The sequence below is a fragment of the Heterodontus francisci genome, chromosome 25, assembly GCF_036365525.1.
Source record: "Heterodontus francisci isolate sHetFra1 chromosome 25, sHetFra1.hap1, whole genome shotgun sequence".
Classification (NCBI taxonomy): Eukaryota; Metazoa; Chordata; class Chondrichthyes; order Heterodontiformes; family Heterodontidae; genus Heterodontus; species Heterodontus francisci.
In genome coordinates, this window is record NC_090395.1 from 72,760,724 (window position 1) to 72,780,939 (window position 20,216).

The 20,216-nt window shown below is 42.8% G+C and overlaps 1 protein-coding gene across 7 annotated transcripts in view; it reads right to left on the bottom strand.

Moving 5' to 3' along the window:
- LOC137383986 (suppressor of tumorigenicity 7 protein homolog) overlaps positions 1–20,216 on the bottom strand; it is a 190,288-nt gene that overhangs the window by 68,277 nt on the left and 101,795 nt on the right. For all 7 annotated transcript variants that reach the window (XM_068057498.1, XM_068057493.1, XM_068057494.1 and 4 more), the window contains one exon: positions 6,344–6,446. In XM_068057498.1, the coding sequence (XP_067913599.1) occupies positions 6,344–6,446 (103 nt within the window). The remainder of the gene's footprint in view (positions 1–6,343; positions 6,447–20,216) is intronic.

The following is a 20,216-nucleotide window of genomic DNA, read 5'->3' on the forward strand; positions in this document are numbered from 1 at the left end:
TCGTACAGCACAGAAACAGGCTCTTTGGCCCACCGCGTCCATGCCAACCACAATGCCTATCTATACTAATCCCACCTGCCTGCATTAATTCCATATCCCTCTATGCCTTGCTCATTCAAGTACCAGTGGCACAGTGGTTAGCACCGCAGCCTCACAGCTCCAGCGACCTGGGTTCGGTTCTGGGTACTGCCTGTGTGGAGTTTGCAAGTTCTCCCTGTGACCTCGTGGGTTTCCGCCGGGTGCTCCGGTTTCCTCCCACAGCCAAAGACTTGCAGGTTGGTTGGTAAATTGGCCATTGTAAATTGCCCCTAGTGTAGGTAGGTGGCAGGAGAATAGTGGGAATGTGGGATTGATGTAGAATTAGTATAAATGGGTGGTTGATGGTCGGCACAGACTCGGTGGGCCAAGGGGCCTGTTTCAGTGCTGTATCCCTCTATGACTCTACCTGTCCAGATGCCTCTTAAATGTTGCTACTGCTCCTGCCTCCACCACCTCCTCTGGCAGCTCATTCCAGATACCCACTATTCTTTGTGTGAAAAATGTACCCCTTTGATCCATTTATTCAGGGTTAATCCTTACAGCTGCTGAGAATAATTCCATCAGGTGCTGGTTTCACCCATGCTTCATCATACTGTGCTGGGGAACCTTTTGCAGGGGTGGGGAGGTGGGGTGTGGGCAAGAGGTGGGGTGTGGGCAAGAGGAGAAGAAAGAGCAGAGCAAGCAAGTAGGAAGAGAAAGAGTCAGAAACTGAGACAGTGAAAGAAAGACAAGGAAAGTGAGGAGAGAAAAAGATGGGAGATGAAAAAGAGTGGAGAGCAGAACAGTCCTTTTGCTGGCTCTTTGGTGGAACGATCCAATTAATCTCACTCCTCCTGCTCATTCCCAAAAGGCCTGCGTTTTTTCCATTCTATTATATATCTAATTCCCTTGCAAAGCTACTAGTCTCTCCACATCATTGAAGTCCATCATCCTTGGTACCATTCTAGCAAATCTCTTCTATGCCCTCTCTAACACCTCGACATCCTTCCGAAAGTGCAGTGCCCAAAAGTACAAAATACTCCAGCTGAGGCACAACCAGCAATTTATAAAAGGTTTAACTAACTTCCTTGCTTTTATACTGTATGCCCCTATTATTCAAGCCAAGGATCGTATTTGTTTTTTTTTTTAAGGCCTTCTTAACTTATTCTGTCAGCTTCAAAGATTTGTGCACACACCACCAGGCAGCTCTTTAAAATTGTACCATTTAGATTATATTGCCTCTCATTTTTCAAACAAAATCAATTCATTTCACATTTTCTGCATAAAATTTCCTCTATCACGTATCTGCCCATTTCACCTGTCTATGTCCTGCTGAAGTCTGCACCACTCTCCTCATTGTTTACTACATTTCCCAGTTTTGTGTCATCTGTAAACTTAGATTAATATACATCAAAAAGATCAATGGTCCTAATGCCAACCCCTGGGTAACACCATTGTATACTTTCCTCCTCTCTAAAACAAACTTTCACCACTATTTTTCTGCTTCCTGCCCCTTAGTCAAATTTGTATCCAAGTTGCCACTCGTAGAGTCATAGAGTCAGCGAGATACAGCACCGAAACAGGCTCTTCGGCCCAATGAGTCTGCGCCGACCATCAACCACCCATTTGTATTAATCATACATTAATCCCATTTTCTCTCACATCCCCACCTTCCCTCAATTCTCCTACCACCTACCTATACTAGGGGCAATTTTTATAATGGCCAATTTACCTATCAACCCGCAAGTCTTTGGCATGTGGGAGGAAACAGGAGCACCCGGAGGAAACCCACGCAGACACAGGGAGAACTTGCAAACTCCACACAGGCGGCACCCAGAACCAAACCCGGGACGGTGGAGCTGTGAGGCTGCGGTGCTAACCACTGTGCTGCACTGTTCCTAAATCATACAGAATTGCATTTATATAGCATTGGCAACGAAGAAAAACATCACAACGTGCTTCAGAGAGGAGTAATCTGACCAAGCTGGACACCAAGACAAAGAAATATTAGGAGGGATGACTAAAAGCTTGCTTAAACAGGTGCCTTATCGAGGAGGATCCTAAAGGAGGAGAGGCAGAGGGATTCAGGGAGGAAATTCCAAATCTGTCAAGAGATTCATTTTTGACTTACATATTTCCATTCGAATTATTGGAGAAGTTTAAAAATTTGATTCAAAAAATGCCCGAGTTATTTCACTTCTCTTTCAATTCAAGTGCACAAGAAATCATGAGAAATAATAAACTGGGGCTTGGCCGAAAATCGCAATTCAATTTTTAGGTTTCAATTTCCCCCATCGATTTCACAAAATTTAGACGATTGGTCACTTTGTTTTAGTTCAAAAAATCATTTTAGTTTAAATCTGGTCTCTGTAAAACTAAAAATGAGACAAAAATTCCAATTTGAATCTAGCTGATGGCAACTTTGATTAACTACTTTACTCTTCATTTTAGTGTCTCTCACAGAACGCGTTGTTCCCAGCAGAGGTGAAAGCCTCAGTTACAAAACACCCTGTTCTTTCCCGAAGGCATCATGTTTTAAACTATGCAAAGACGTGACTGAGAAAGCAGCAAGATGCCTGCATGAACCACTGTCAGGAATCATCCTCGAGGTGCCAGCCCACCCCATTACCCTGGGTACACTCCACACACTTGTGTACGTTATTGCCTAAATGTTTCACTAATAAGTCTTCCAAGTGTGAGTCGGCTTTATAATTCAAAACAGCAGCAAATTTCAATTGCTATCAACAGGAACTGTTAAAGGCGAAGTGCCATATGGGCTAATGACTTCTTGTCCTGTGCTTTGCGTATTTTCAAAGAATTGTGCAACTTCATTTGTCCATTCTTGCACAGTAAAACCCAAAGGGATTCGGAAAAATGGAGAAAAAAGCTAAAGCCAAATGATCTGGAAAGTATACACTGTGACCATAAATGTCAGTTTAATTGAAATATATAGGTCAGAGCTTTTACAATAATTTTGCAAATGTGGAATGAGATATTGTGAGCACTGACAAAAATGTTATTGTGGGTATTCATGTTTATATAAAACAAAGTAATAAAAAAACTCTGGCTACGACAGTCTAAAAATTAATTTCAGGAGGATATTTTGCCTTGTAAAGACAGACAGACTTGCATTTCCAAAGCACCTTTCACAACCTCAGGACATCCCAAAGCACTTTACAGCCAATGATGCACTTTTGAAGTCCAGTCACTGTTGTAATGTAGGTAATGTGGTGGCCAATATGTACACAGCAAGCTCCCACAAACAGCAATGTAGTAATGATCAGATAATCTGTTTCGGTGATGTTGACTGAAGGATAAATATTGGCCAAGACACCGGGGAAAACTCTCCTGCAATTTTTCGAAATAGTGCCATGGAATTTTTTATGCCCGAGAGGGTCAACGGGGCCTCAGTTTAACGTCTCATCCGAAAGACGGCACCTCCTACAGGGCAGCATCACCTCAGTATTACACTACAGTGTTAGTTTAAATCTTGGGCTTAAGTTGGCAAGTCAATGCACACAGTAGCTCCCACAGAACATTACCTGGACTGCTTTTGAAAATCAGTATTTATCTATCTAACATTCGATCTCCCACAATGTTGCACATCACACACCAAAATAAAATGAAACTTGGCACATTTGGAAAAAATTACAACTGAAACTCGCACGGAGAGTCAACACCACACACAGTTCTCAGGTGAAGTGCGTTTTAGAGGAAGGGGAATAATTTGACCAGAATTTGCAATGAAGTAGTCACGCACGCACACTCTCCTTACAGTTAAATTTCCATAATAACTCCTGTGTCCTCATTTACAATGGAAACTGCATGTAAACTTGGAATGCTGCCATACTGTACGGTATATGAATTTAGAAACAGGAGTAGGAAATTTCAGCCCTCGAGACTGTTCTGCCACTCAATTGCCGTCATGGCCGGTTGGTACCTGCATCAACCTGCCTTGGTTCCTTAACCCTTAATACTCTTGCCTAATAAAAACCTATCAATCTCAGTTTTGAAATTCTCAATTGACCACCAGCCTCTACAACTTTTCGGGGGAAATGCGTTCCAGGTTTCCATTACTGTGATGACGTTTATACATGCAATTTGCTGGAAATGTATATATAAAGTTACTGAGTGTAGTGGGATGTCATTAAGAGACAGATGATTATAAAACCAGACTTGTTTGATAATATTTTTCTATAACATTGTCTCAATGGACGTCTGCGTATATTTTATATGCAAGTTTGCTACCCAAATATTTTCCCCCCAGGTAGTTACGTGGGTCAAAATAATCTAAAACACTTGGGAATCTGACAGCAGACAAGCAATGAAAGAAACACAGGGAGCTAATGTACTTAAGTATTTACTCTATATTATGGCTACCTGGCTGCAATGTACCACCAGGATACACACATCCAAAAATCTGTCAATTTTATTTGTTGACTTATCGTATCTACAGTTGCATTCCTATTTCCAGGTTGTCCTTCAGCAGAGCAAGGCAAGGAGGACTGTTCCTCCCCCACTCCACTAGACACCACTGCGTTCAATCTGGCAGTCTGCACAAAAACCAGCAAACAGCACACGCAAAAGACAGCTGAATTCAAGTATCTGTCTAAAATGGGATTGGAACTTGGGTCTGTCCAATGGAAAATGTAAAATTATCCCTTTCTCCCAGTGGGACTCCAGCTCTCTAATCCTCGAGCTACCTGTCTACTAAAACATACGGAGAGAACTATGGGCACACGCAAATGATTAAGGAAGGCAGTAATCTCATCAGGTTGCACAGTTTAATACACCAACTAAGCTCAGAGATCATATTGCAAATGGATAATCACTTCTAAGCGCACGGTCCATTCTTGGTCTCAAGTTACTTAAGTTAAATCATCTGATATTTCAAATTTTTAGCACCACATCCCCTCCTTGATATGCCATATTGTTTAATTCAAATGATTTGATAATTCAATTTTATTTTAGCACGCCAACTTATCAGGACTGGAGTGCACACATTGTGGCGTTTAAGGGCAGTTTTGTTTGACTTTTGGTCTAGTGTTTCCAGTGCTGGTGACAGATGGCAGTGGGAGGCAAGGCATCCCACCAGCTGATGTGTAATGATCTCCATATTGAAGGATTAACCATCATCCTGAAATTGCAGCAACTATGGAATATTTATCTCAGCATTCAATTCAAATAAAATTGTACTCCTGATATGCACCTATAAACACTTGCTACTGTAGCCTTGTTGTTTGCCACCATACGGATCAAGAAACCAAACAAAATACTTGTTTTTTTTATAAACGGTTTTCATTGTTTATGGTGCACGTATCATTCAAAGAACAGTACAGCACAGGAACAGGCCATTCGGCCCTCTAAGCCTGCGTCGATCTTGATGCCTGCCTAAACTAAAACCTTCTGCACTTCTGGGGTCCGTATCCCTCTATTCCCATCCTATTCATGTCTTTGTCAAGATGCCTCTTAAACGTCTCTATGGTACCTGCTTCCACCACCTCCCCCTGCAACAAGTTCCAGGCACTCACCACCCTCTGTAAAGAACTTGCCTCGCACATCCCCTCTAAACTTTGCCCCTCTCACCTTAAACCTATGCCCCCTAGTAACTAATCCGTTCATTCTTTTAACGATTATTATGCTATCTTAAGGTTGGTAGCTCTAGTATACACGACATATTTTCTAAAAACACAAGACACATGTAAAAAGCAAGCAGTGGCATGTACAGTGTGAATTTTTCCTAAACTTAAATTCTGACCAGGTTTTAACAATGCATATTTATGAACTACCCTAGAATATTCATAATTAATATGGAAACATATTCAGAGCTTTTTACCACAATAGACCACTGCCAAACTAAAGTGGGCTATCACTCCTATTCTTTTTATTGGTGATGAGCAATCATTGCACCATCTAAATCAAGAAAAAATAACTTGCATTTATGTGGTGCCTTTTATGCCCTCAGGATGTCCATGGCAGCCAAGCTGCACACAGTAAGGCCCCACGTACAGCAATTAAATAAATGGCTGAATAATTTGTTGCTCATGGAAGCAATGTTGACCAAGAAACTAAGAGAACTCTGCTGTTCTTTTCCAAGCAGTGTGCTGGAGCTTTTTTTAGGTAACCTAAGCAGGCAGATGGGGCCTCAGGTTAACTTCTCATCCAGAAAAACAGTATCTCTGACAGTGCAATAATCCCACTGAATCCTAAATTGTGCATTCAAATATCTGGAATGGAACTTAAACCCACAACGGTGTGACTGGGAAGCAAGAGTGCTATCAATGAAGGCATCTGAATTTGAACCAATGGTACCTGAGACACTTACCTTTGGCACATGTGGATTAAACTCTACCGCCCTGTGTATTGCTTCCACAGCATTCATTTCTGCTGTACTGAGTCCTCGCCGAGAGGCTGCCTCTGGAGAGAACCTACATTCAGGTAAAAACAAGCAACTTTAACATAAAGCCCACTTACTCCCAATGATGACCAAAAATATAAAATGCATCCCTCATAAATAAATATCTCACTCTACGTACATTCTTTTCCACCTGCCAAAGATTGAACAGGCTGGACTCTATTCTTGAGAAAAGAGAAAGCGGAGGAGCGATCAAATAGAGGACTTTAAATTTCTGAAGCGGTTTGATAGGATAGATGTAGCAAAGATGTTTCGACTTGTGGGGAGTCTGAAACTAGAGGCCATAAATATAAGATAGACACCAATACATCCAATATGGAATTTAGGAGAAACTTCTTTCCCAAGAAAGCAGTGAGAATGTGTAACTCAATGCCACATGGAGTGGTTGAGATGAATAGCATCGATGCATTTAAGGGGAAGCTAGATAAAGACACGAGGAAGAAAGAGATAGAAGAATAGGTTATTAAGGATTAGAGGAAGTAGTGTAGAAAGCTTGCTTCGAGCATAAACACTGGCATGAACTTTTTGGGTCGAATGGCCCATTTTCTGAGCTGTAAACCTGATGCAAACCTATACCTCACTTTTACAGATTGAGTAGACAGGACTAACTAAGCTAGGATCTGAAAGCACAACACGTCATCACGGCAGCAGGAAGAATTTTGTGTTAAAACCAGACAATAACCTTGAAAAATGAGGAAGTGGCAGATAACACTAGGAAAGAGAATAGTGACTAACAAATAGCTGTTCTTGCTGAAGTGGAATCAACCATCAATGCAACTGATATGCCTCAACTTTACAAATCACAACTTTGTATTGTGCTGCATAACACTTTTACTGTTACACATTCTGGTTATAGATGTTCTTTGCACTTGTGAAAAATCCTAGCGATAGATATTTGAAGAAGTTGAGCTGCCCTGAAACGTTTTGGATGCGACTTTATTTCAATATTTCTTCTTAGGATGTGGCCGATACTGGCAGGACAGTATTCAGCAACCATCCCGAGTTACCCTGGAGGCATTATGATTCAATTGTTCAGAATCACATGTATGCCAGACCAGGTAGGGATGGCAAGTTCCCTTACTTGCAGGTTCATTAAATTAACCATCTGGGTTTTTAATGACATCCAGGCAATTTCATTTTTTTTTTTATAAATGGTGACAGTTCACAAATTAACAGATTTATTGCATGCAATTTCACAATTTGCCATCCCTTTATGGGCTCAAAGGTCAACTGCTCGAGTGTCATTTAGTTGGGAACTGAATTAAGGCACCCTTATAGTGGTGAGAACCATGCTACTGCCTCCAAGTTCCTCAAATGCAGGTCTTGGATTGCCAGATGCAAGATAAATGTAACACTGTGGGCACTCAATAACACTGGGAACCAGAAGTACAAGTTTTAGGCACATAATGAAATTCACATACAAGGTGATTGTTCATAAATTTCACCTTTCAAGCTATTGAGAGATTCGGCCCCATTTTACAGGGGGGGGGGGGGGGGGGGGGCAGCGACAGGGAGAAAGAAGATAAAAACTCCAGTCCTGCAACCCTCCTCGATCTTGGTACTCCTCTGACCTCCTGTACATCCCCAATTTTCAACACCCTACCGTTGATGGCCATGCCTTCAGTTGCCTAGGCCCTAAGCAATATTCCCACTAGAGTGCACAACTGTGCAGAAACCCAAAAGTCACTGCACAGGCTGTGCACAAAAAATTTAAAAGGGCCACGTCCTTGAAACAAAATCGCCCGCGCACCCCTGCAATCCCCTCCCTAAACCGCTCTGTACCGTTCTCTTCTAAGTCATTCTCAACACCTACCTCTTCAACTTTTGGTCACCTGTCCTAATATCCCCTTAACCACCTCTGTGGCGCTGTGTCAAAATTGATCTGAATGCTCCTGTGAACTGCCTGCAGACATTTTATTACATCACAGACGCGATATGAAAGCAAGTTGTTGTTGAAATATTACATGATATGCTGCTGTAACTAGAACAGGATGACAAATAGCCCACAACAGACAGGACTTCAGGTCATCAACTTATTCATGCACTGGTAACCCAACAGAGGTACAAACAATATTATTTAGTACAGAAAAAGTAGCTCCAAGATAATATTTCAAACTCATCAGGTGAAAAACAAAATTATTAACCTCAGGAGGTTCTTCACAAAACATGTGATTGATTCATGGAATACACTCAGGGAAGTATGCTGGAGGCAAGAATCATGACATCACTTATGAGACAGTTGCATGCCATGATGGGAGTCAGCAGGATTCATGAGTTGGATAAACTGTGATGGGTTGAATGGGCTTCCTCAGCCACATTCATCTCATTACAGCCAATGTTAGTTGCAATTGTGCTGAATTTCATGCTCATCCAAAGGTGGATGGAAGTGGATCAATGTCACTTCACAAACATGCAAAGTGCTCACATCATTCACCAGAAATAGATTCAAATCAAGGTCACAAAGCAAAAGTAATGTCTTTCAATATGCGTTGCTAAATGCCCCCATACAAATATTGCTTGGATTACGCAAGTATGGTAATGATCTCATTAGCAATTAAATTTTTAAAAACTACATCCTGTACCATATGAATTGAGGTAACAAAGGAACAAGTGTATCTGGAAACAATTTGACCTTGGTGAAAATGGCAAAACACATTCCTCACCTGTATTGCCAGCAATGAATTAGAGTTTGGAGTCTGATTGAGGGGTTTTCACTGCTTATCAGTGGAACACACAGTCATGCACTGAACACAGACTGGAATCTAACGAAGGATTAGGATAATTTACAGACAAAAAAAACTGATCCCAAGGACTGAACTACAAGCTGCAGTTTAAATCAAATCAAGCATCAATAGCTTGTTTAAATATATATTCATCCATGGGATGTGGGCATCGCTGGCTAGGCCAGTATTTATTGCCCATCCCTAAATGCCCTTGAGAAGGTGGTGGTGAGATGCCTTCTTGAACCGCTGCAGTCCATGTGGGGTAGGTACACCAACAGTGCTGTTAGAAAAGGATCTCGACCCAGCGACAGTGAAGTAATGGTGATATAGTTGCAAGTCAGGATGGTGTGTGGCTTGGAGGGGAACTTGCAGGTGGTGGCGTTCCATGTGTCTGCTGCCCTTGTCGTTCCAGGTGGTAGACGTCACAGGTTTCGAAAGTGCCGTCTAAGAAGCCTTGGTGTGTTGCTGCAGTGCATCGTGTAGATGGTACGCACTGCTGCCACTGTGCGTCGGTGGTGGAGGGACTGAATATTTGTGGATGGGGTGCCAATCAAGCGAGCTGCTTTGTCCTGGATGACGCTGAGCTTCATGAGTGTTGTTGGAGCTTCACCCATCCAGGCAAGTGGAGAGCATTCCATCACACTCCTGACTTGTGCCTTGTAGATGGTGGACAGGCTTTGGAGAGTCAGGAGGTGAGTTACTCGCCGCAGGATTCCTAGCCTCTGACCTGCTCTTGTAGGCACCGTATTTATATGGCTACTCGAGTCAATAGTAACCCCCCAGAATGTTTGATCGTGGGGGATTCAGCAATGGTAATGCCATTAAATGGCATGGGAGATGGTTAGATTCTCTCTTGTTGGAGATGATCATTGCCTGGCACTTGTGTGGCGCGAACGTTACTTGCCACTTATCAGCCCAAGCCTGGATATTGTCCAGGTCTTGCTGCATTGCTACACGGACTGCTTCAGTATCTGAGGAATCGTGAATGGTGCTGAACATTGTGCAATCATCAGCGAACATCCCCACTTCTGACCTTATGATTGAAGGAAGGTCATTGATGAAGCAGCTGAAGATGGTTGGGCCGAGGACACTACTCTGAGGAACTCCTGCAGTGATGTCCTGGAGCTCAGATGATTGACCTCCAACAACTGCACCCATCTTCCTTTGTGACTGGGTACGACTCCAACCAGCGAAGAGTTTCCCCCGATTCCCACTGACTCCAGTTTTGCTCGGGCTCCTTGATGCCATACTCGATCAAATGCTGCCTTGATGTCAAGTGCAGTCGCTCTCACTTCACCTCTGGAGTTCAGCTCTTTTGTCCATGTTTGAACCAAGGTTGTAATGAGGTCAGGAGCTGAATGGCCCTTGCGGAACCCAAACTGAGCATGTTATTGCTAACCAAGTGGCGCTTGATAGAACTGTCAACAACACTATCCATCACTTGACTGATGATTGCGAATAGACACATGGGGCAGTAATTGGCCAGGTTGGACTTGTCCTGCTTTCTGTGTACAGGACATACCTGGGCAATTTTTCACATTGCTGGGTAGATGCCAGTGTTGTCGCTGTACTGGAAAAGCTTGACTAGGGGCGTGGCAAGTTCTGGAGCACAGGTCTTCAGTACTATCCCTGGAATGTTGTCAGGGTCCAAAGCCTTGGCAGTATCATTTCAAAGAGAGCAGAGAGAGGCTTCATTTGAAAAAGAGCACGGAAAGCAGGCAGAGACTTCATTGCAAAAAGAGCGCCGAAAGTGGGGAGGGGCTTCATTTCAAAAAGAGCGCAGAGAGGCTTCATTTCAACAAGTGCTCCGAGAGCAGGGAGAGGCTTCATTTCAAGAAGACCACCAAGAGCAGGGAGGGGAGGGAGAGGCTTCATTTCAAAAAGAGCTGAGCGTGGGGAGAGCGTATCCTATCCTCTATCGGATCCTCTATTCAGTTCAGTGGAACAAGCCCATTCAAAGAAAATCAAGCGTGACGTCAAAGGCAAGCAGGTAGGTGATGGGTTGGGGAAGAAGCTACCTATTCGGTGAGTAGATGGTGAGTGGTTAAGGTTTATTCTAATCCTAACGTTTAAAATAGTAAATAGTAAAGGAACTAGTAGTAAGCTTAATACAATATATAAAAAAAGGAAAATAAAATAAATAATTGAATAAAATAATTTAGTTAATTGAAACACATTAAGGAATGGCAAGACAGGTGATGTATCACGGCTGTAGCATGTGGGAGCTCTTGGATGCCAGTGTGATCCAGGGCAAACAGGTCTGCAGTAAGTGTTTGTGGCTCAAAGAGCTTTGGCTCAGAGCCATTGAACTGGAGGCCGAGCTACAGACACTGTGACATATCAGGGAGGGGGAAAGTTACCTGGACACTTTGTACCAGGAGGCAGTCACATCCCTTAGGATAGTGTCTTCTGATTTGGTCAGTTGTCAGAGGCAGGAGTGTGTGGCTGCAGCTGAGGCAGGTAAAGTGACCCAGAGGGCAGGAGTCTCAGTCTTTGCAATTATCCAACAAGTTTGAGGTTCTTTCAGCTTGTTTGGATGACAGTGGGGGCTGCAGTGGGAGCAACCTGACCATGGCATCATGATACAGGAAATCATTCAAGTGGAAGGAGAAAAAAAAGGAATGCAGTGGTAGTAGGGGACAGTATAGTTAGGGCGAGTGACACTGTTCTCTGCAGCAAAAAGCAAGAGTCCAGACAGCTGTGTTGCCTGCCCGGTGCCAGGGTTGGGGACACATCTGCTCAGGGCTGGAGAGGAACTTACAGTGGGAGGGGGGAGGATCCAGTCATCGTGGTCCAAGTAGGTACCAACGACATAGGCAGGACAAGGGAAGAGGTTCTGCATAGTCAGTATGATGAGCTAGGCACCAAATTAAGAAGCAGAACCTCAAAAGGTAATAATCTCTGGATTACCACCTGAGCCACGTGCAAATTGGCAAATAAGATTAGAGAAATCAAAGACTGGTGTGGCAGAAGTGGGTTCTGGTTCGTGGGGAAAGTGGTGGCTGTACCATTGGGATGATCTACACCTGAACCATGCTGGGCCTGGTGTTCTAGCGAGCCGCATAACTAGGGAAGTGGAGATGGTTTTAAACTGAATAGTGGGGGCAAGGAATCAAATTGGTGAAAATATGGTAAATCAAGGAGTAGAGACAAGGCAAGTGAGAAAGGTATAATATGTGAAATGATAAACAGACTGATAGGAAGGGACAGTGTACAAATCTAAGAGTAAGTCAACAGATAAGGCTAAAGGTTACAAAAATAATAAAAAAGGACAAAACTAAATGCTCTGCATCTAAATGCACATAGCATTTGAAACAAAACAGATGAACGGAGAGCACAAATAGAAATAAATAAGTACGATCTGATAGCCATTACAGAGACATGGCTGCAGGATGACAGATTGGGACCTGAATATTATAGGGTACATGGCACTTAAGAAAGACAGGAAGCTGGGAAAAGGTGAAAGGGTGGCTCTGTTAATTAATGACGGTATTAGCACAATAAAGAGGGATAACCCAAGTTCAGGAAACCAGGGTGTAGCAGCAGTTTGGGTAGAGATAAGAAATCATAAAGGCAAGAAGTCACTTGTGGGAGTGGTGTACAGGCCACCTAACATTAACCACACTATAGAGACAGGATATAAAGGAAGAAATAATGGCAGCTTGTCAGAAAGGTATGGCAATAATCATGGGGGAATTTTAACATACAAGACTGGAAAAAAATCAGATGGGCAGAGGTAGCCTAGATGAGGAGTACATAGAATGTCTTCGGGATAATTTCTTGGAACAGTACGTACTGGAGCCAACCAGAGAGCAGGCTATACTAGATCTGGTATTATGCAAAGAGATAGGATTCATTAATGGCCTCCTAGTTAAGGCACCCCGAAGCAGCAGCAATCATAATATGATTGAATTTTACATTCAGTTTAAAGGGAGCGAAGAGTGGGTCCAAGACTCGTATTTTAAATTAAATAAGGGCAATTATAAGGGCATGAAAGCAGAGCTAGCTAAAGTAAACTGGCAAATTAGGTTAAGGGATAGTTCAATAGAAATGCAGTGGTAGACATTTAAAGGGATATTTCAGAATACACAGAATAAATACATTCCAACGACAAAAAAAAATTCCAAGGGGAGGACCCGCCGTCCGTGGTTAACTAAAACGGTTAAAGATGGTATCAAACTTAAAGAAAAAGCATATAATTGTGCAAAGATGGGTGACAGGTCAGAAGACTGGACAGAATATAAATAACAGCAAAGATTGACTGAAAGATTGATAAGGAAGGTAAAATTAGAGTACGAGAGAAAGCTAGCTAGAAATATAAAGACAGATATTAAGAGTTTCTGTAGACACTTAAAAAAGAAAAGAGCTAACAAAGTGAGCATTGGTCCTATAGAAAGTGAGTCTGAGGAATTAATAATGGATAATAAGGAGATGGCAGATGAATTGAACAGGTATTTTGCAACGGTCTTTGCTATAGAAGATACAAGTAACATTCCAGAATTAGCTGTATGTCAAGAAATGGAAGGGAGCGAGGAACTCAAGAAAATTACAATCACCAGGGAAGTGGTACTGAACAAACTATTGGAGTTGCGGGCTGACGAGACCCCGGGTCCTGATGGACTTCAGCCTAGCATGTTAAAAGAAGCGGCCAGTGAGATAGTTGATGCATTAGTCTTAATTTTTCAAAATTCCCATGATTCGGGGAAGCTTCCATTAGATTGGAAAATAGCAAATATAACTCCTTTATTCAAAAAGGGAGACAGAAAGCAGGAAACTACAGGCCAGTTAGCTTAACATCTGTCTTGGGAAAATGTTAGAAGCTATTATAAAAGATGTTATAGCAGGACACTTACAACAATTCAAGGTAATCAGACAGAGTCAACATAGTTTTGTGAAAGGGAAATCATGTTTAACCAATTTATTGGAGTTCTTTGAGGGAGTTACACGTGGTGTGGATGAAGGGGAACCGGTAGATGTATTGTACTTAGATTTCCAGAAGGCATTTGATAAGGTGCCACATCAAAGGTTATTGAAAAAAATAAAAGCTCATGGTGAAGGAGGTAACATACTGGCATGGATAGAAGATTGGTTAGTAAACAGGAAACAAAGAGCAAGCATAAATGGGTCATTTTTTGGTTGGCAAGATGTAACGAGTGGTGTGCCACAGGGATCAGTGCCAGGGCCTCAAATTTTTCCAATTTATATTGATGACTTGGATGAAGGGACTGAAGGTATGGTTGCTAAATTTGCAGATGACTGAAAGATAGGTAGGAAAGTAACTTGTGAAGAAGACATAAGGAGGCTACAAAGGGATATAAAAGCAAAATACTGCGGATGCTGGAAATCTGAAATAAAAACAAGAAATGCTGGAACCACTCAGCAGGTCTGGCAGCATGTGTGAAAAGAGAAGCAGAGTTAACGTTTCGGGTCAGTGACCCTTCTTCGGAACAAAGGGATATAGATAGGTTAAAGTGAGTGGGAAAAGAACTGGCATGTGGAGTATAATGTGGAAAAATGTGAAACTGTTCATTTTGGCAGCAAAAACATAAAAAGCATATTATCTAGATGGTGAGAGATTGCAGAGCTCAGATACAGAGGGATCTGGGTGTTCTAATGCATGAATGGCAAAAGGTTAGTCTGCAGGTACAACACGTAATTAGGAAAGCTAATAGAATGTTATCGTTTATTGCGAGGGAAATTGAATACAAAAGTAGGTAGGGCATTGGTGAGACCACATCTGGAGTACTGTGTACAGTATTGGTGTCCTTATTTAAGCAAGGATGTAAATGCACTGGAAGCAGTTCAGAGAAAGTTTACTAGACTAGATAGATTGGAGAGTTGGGCAGAGAAATGGCAGATGGAGTTCAATCAGGGTAAATGCGAGGTGATGCATTTTGGAAGATCCAATTCAAGAGTGAACTATACAGTAAATGGAAAAGTCCTGGGGAAAATTGATGTACAGAGAGATTTGGGTGTTCAGGTCCATTGTTCCCTGAAGGTGGCAACGCAGGTCAATAGAGTGGTCAAGAAGGCATACGGCATGCTTTCCTTCATCGGACGGGGTATTGAGTACAAGAGTTGGCAGGTCATGTTACAGTTGTATAGGACTTTGGTTCGGCCACATTTGGAATACTGCGTGCAGTTCTGGTCGCCACATTACCAAAAGGATGTGGATGCTTTGGAGAGGGTGCAGAGGAGGTTCACCAGGATGTTGCCTGGTATGGAGGGCGCTAGCTATGAAGAGAGGTTCAGTAGATTAGGATTATTTTCATTAGAAAGGCGGAGGTTGAGGGGGAACCTGATTGAGGTGTACAAAATCATGAGAGGTATAGACAGGGTGGATAGCAAGAAGCTTTTTCCCCAGAGTGGGGGATTCAAATACTAGGGGTCACGAGTTCAAAGTGAGAGGGGAAAAGTTTAGGGGGGATATGCGTGGAAAGTTCTTTACGCAGAGGGTGGTGGGTGCCTGGAACGCGTTGCCAGCGGAGGTGGTAGATGCGAACACGATAGCGTCTTTTAAGATGTATCTAGACAGATACATGAATGGGCAGGAAGCAAAGAGATACAGACCCTTAGAAAATAGGCGACATGTTTAGGTAGAGGATCTGGATCGGCGCAGGCTTGGAGGCCCGAAGGTCCTGTTCCTGTGCTGTAATTTTCTTTGTTCTAGTACCTGGAATGGGTGAGCTGTCTTATGAGGAAAAATTGGACAGGCTGTGCTTGTAACCGCTAGAATTTAGAAGAGTAAGAGGCGACTTTATTAAAACATACAAAATCCTGAAGGGTCTTGACAGGGTGGATGTGGAAAGGATGTTTCCCCTTGTGGGAGAATCTAGAACTAGGAGTCACTGTTTAAACATAAGGGGTCACCCATTTAAAACAGAGATGAGGAGAATTTTTTTCTCTCAGAAGGTCGTGAGTCTTTGGAACTCTCTTCCTCAAAAGGCGGTGGAAGCAAAGACTTTGAATATTTTTAAGGCAATGGTAGATAGATTCTTGGTAAGCAAGGGGGTGAAAGGTTATCAGGGGTAGGCGGGAATGTGGAGTAATCAGTTCAGACATGAACTTACTGAATGGTGAGCAGGCTCGAAGTGCTGAGTGGCCACTCCTGCTCCTAATTCGTGTGTTCGTACTTATCTCGTGCCTTCAGTGGTTTCTTGATATCATGCTGAGTGAATCGAATTGGCTGAAGACTGGCATCTGTGATGCTGGGGACTTCAGGAGGAGGTCGAGATGGATCATCAACTCGGCACTACTGGCTGAAGATTGTTGCAAATGCTTCAGCCTTATCTTTTGCACTGATGTGCTGGGCTCCCCCGTCATTGAGGATGGGAATATTTGTGGAGCCTCCTCCTCCAGTTATTTATTTAATTGTCCACCACCATTCACAACTGGATGTGGCAGGACTAGAGCTTAGATCTGATCTGTTGATTATGGGATTGCTTAGCTCTGTCTATCGCCTGCTGCTTACGCTGTTTGATGCACAAGTAGTCCTGTGTTGTAGCTTCACCAGGTTGACACCACATTTTGAAGTATACCTGGTGCTGCTCCTGGCACGCCCTCCTGCACCCTACATTAAACCAGGGTTGGTCCCCTGGCTTGATGATAATGGTAGAGTGGGGGATATGCCAGGCCATGAGGTTACAGATTGTGATTGAGTACAGTTCTGCTGCTGCTGATGGCACACAGTGCCTCATGGATGCCCAGTTTTGCAGTGCTGGATCTGTTCTAAATCTATCCCATTTAGCATAGTGGTAGTGCCACACAACACGATGGAGGGTATCCTCAATGTGAAGACGGGACTTCGTCTCCACAAGGACTGTGCAGCGGTCACTCCTACCAATACTGTCATGGACTGATGCACCTGCGGCAGGCATACTGGTGAGGACGAGGTCAAGCATATTTTTCCCTCTTGTTGTTTCCCTCACCACCTGCCGCAGACCCAGTCTAGCAGCTATGTCCTTTAGGACTCGGCAAGCTCCGTCAGTAGTGGTGCTACCGAGCCACTCTTGGTGATGGACAGTGAAATCCCCCACCCAGAGTACATTCTGCGCCCTTGCCACCCTCAGTGCTTCCTCCAACTGCTGTTCAACATGGAGGAGTACTGATTCATCAGCTATGGGGGGGGGGGCAGTAGGTGGTAATTAGCAGGAGATTACCTTGCACGTTTGACCCTGATGCCATGAGACTTCATGGGGCCGGGAGTTGATGTTGAGGACTCCCAGGGTAACTCCCTCCCAACTGTATACCACTGTGCCACCACTTCTGCTGGGTCTGTCCTGTCCTGTCATAGGCTTTGTAGGGCTTCTTATATGGAAAGACCCAGGAGTGAGAGAAGGGTAGAATTGAGGGCCTCTGATAGCATACATTAAACAACGTACAAGATGGCATTCACACAGGTCACTGGCCACAAGGCTCCTACAATGTATTTTTAATCCACTGTCATTCCATCATCAAAGCCTGCCTTTACACCTTGTCCAAATCCCAGCACAGGACATGATATCATACCTGTCTTGATCACCTTCAATGGCGTTATAAATACATAGACAGACATGATAATCAGATCATTTAATGGGCCCCTGGCCCTCAACGCACAAAATATAAAATCCTTGCCATCTACTATAAATTCCTCTGAAGCCTCATCTTTCCTACCTCTGCAGCTTTCAGCCTGACGTCCCAGTTTTTTCCCTTTGATCTTGTGACTCCAGTTGGTCTCCTCTGCGTCCCACCATCTCTTTGCTGCACCTCAGTCCTACTTCACCATATCGCCCTCCCTGGGACCCAAGACTTTACTCGTTGTCTCTCTTACTTTATAAACAAGTCTCATCTTTTTGATCATGATTTCAGTCATCTTTCCGAACACTATTACAGCTCAGCATCCAATCTTCCTTCATACAGCCCTTGGTATGTTTTAATACGTATCAGAGATGTAAATAACTTACTGTACGGAATAACAGACACGCAGGGGTTAGTTAAAGGATGGAATCTAATCAAGGACTCAAATGGTTTACATGGACAGAATAATGAAAGTGAACCTTTGCAGCAAATAGCATAAATGCCCTTACTCAATAAATGATCCAGCATAGCTACTGCCCTTTGTGTGAAATATAGAATCGTGGATTCCAGACATATCACGCAAAAGGGTAACAGATGTCTGGCAGCAAGGTACGGAGCAATAATTCAACTGAGGGCATCTAAGGACATCATAACCAACAGCATTAACACCCAAATGATTTTCAACATTCCCCAAATCTTGAGAATCAATGACTTTCTGCTACAGAGTTGTCAAGATAGCCAGGCAATCGATGACCATCCCTGGCTTCAGCTGCTCTTTCCTATTCTTTTGTTTCTTCCCCCATGATGCTGTCTTGTTCATCAAGTATTAGAAAGTGATGTATGCAAATGATATAGCTGAGGGAGCAATGTATATGGGAATGGTCACTATGTTAAAAGGGCTATATAAATGCAAGTTATTGTTGTCACAACTTTACAACATGCAATACAGGAAAATATAGGTAGCTTCCGAGAACTATCTAGGCATTCACATGAGGTCAGAAACTGCGAAAGTGAGCTCCAGTTATTTATAACCAGGATCTGAAGGCCAGGAATGTGTAACGGCCTTGAACTGGCTCCAAGCCATTTACACTACGTACACAATACAGGCATTCTGAAACTTACAAATGATTTCTCTGCTTTATATTCCTGTGCTAATTCTTCCAGGATCCTCATCGGATGACACACTCAATAGTAATTTGTATGAAATCAGTGGCAGACATTCAATGCATGGCAGGTAAAGAGATTTTAAAAGATTGGAATAGCAAACAGGAGTTATAATATAGGAAAAGAGGTGGGCCACTCAGTCCCTCATGCTTCTTCGACCATTCAATTAGATTGTGGCTCCACTTAATGCCTTAGCTCCACATCCCTTGATATCCTTACCTAACAGAAGTCTATCCATCACAGTTCTGAAAGCTCCAACTGTCGCCGAGTATCAACAGCTTTTTCTGAGGAGGGGAAGAGAGATGCAGATTTCGACTCCTCGTTGTATGAAAAAGTGCTTCCTGCTTTTACTTCTGAATGTCTCCAGTTAGAAAATTATGTCCCCTCATTCTTGATTTCCCCATCAGAGGAAATAGTTTTTCTGTATCTATCCCACTGAATCCTTGTTAAATACATCAATCAGATCACCTTTCAATGTCCTATACTCAAGGGAATAGAAGTCAAATTTACACAACCTGCCCTCATAATTGAACTCTCTAAGCCAACTCAAAGACTTATACTCTGTGTGTTACTGGATATAACACTGCTGGATGTCTCTATCATTAATAGTGACTCTCCCATGGTGCATCTCATGTTAAGTATACTGGAAGTAATGCTATACCATGTAAAAGACAAAATTTTATTCCACTGTGAAACTGTAGGCATATGTCTCTTACTAGCCTTACCGATGATAAATACATGATTCCTGTGTTCAATTAAGAGACTGCAGACATCATGTCTCCAGTATTTAGTGTTGCTGTGTACAGAGTGTGGAGAACCTTCCCCAAATGCAGAGAACAATTCTGTCAGTTCAAAACTCAAAGTACATCTTTATTTGTTGTATTATCCAAATGATTTGAGAACATTCTGGAGCATGAGGCTAAAATTTCAAACGCTATCAAGGTCCTTTTTAACTTAAAAAAAAAGGCATGTTCAGAGAGGAAAAAAGCAGGCGATTATAGCACTTTTTTTTAATGTACTGAATTATATTAGTCACATGAAGCTTTATATATGCTATGCTAACCATTTATTTATTCTGTTGTCTTGGGGAAGGGAAACCTGAATCACATAATTTCCAGGAACTAATCAAAAACACGGTTTCTGGTCAGACATCTTAGAGAGTTATTTCCGAATTTTTTCACTGGCAGTGAGCACTACCCCCTTGCAAAGTCAAAGATCTTACAACATTACATTCTATTGTGTACCTATATTGTTATTATACCTTCAGCATTTTCAACTTGGATGCACCGGCAGAGCATAGCACCCGAGCCTCACCACACCTACATAGTTTTTATAGAATT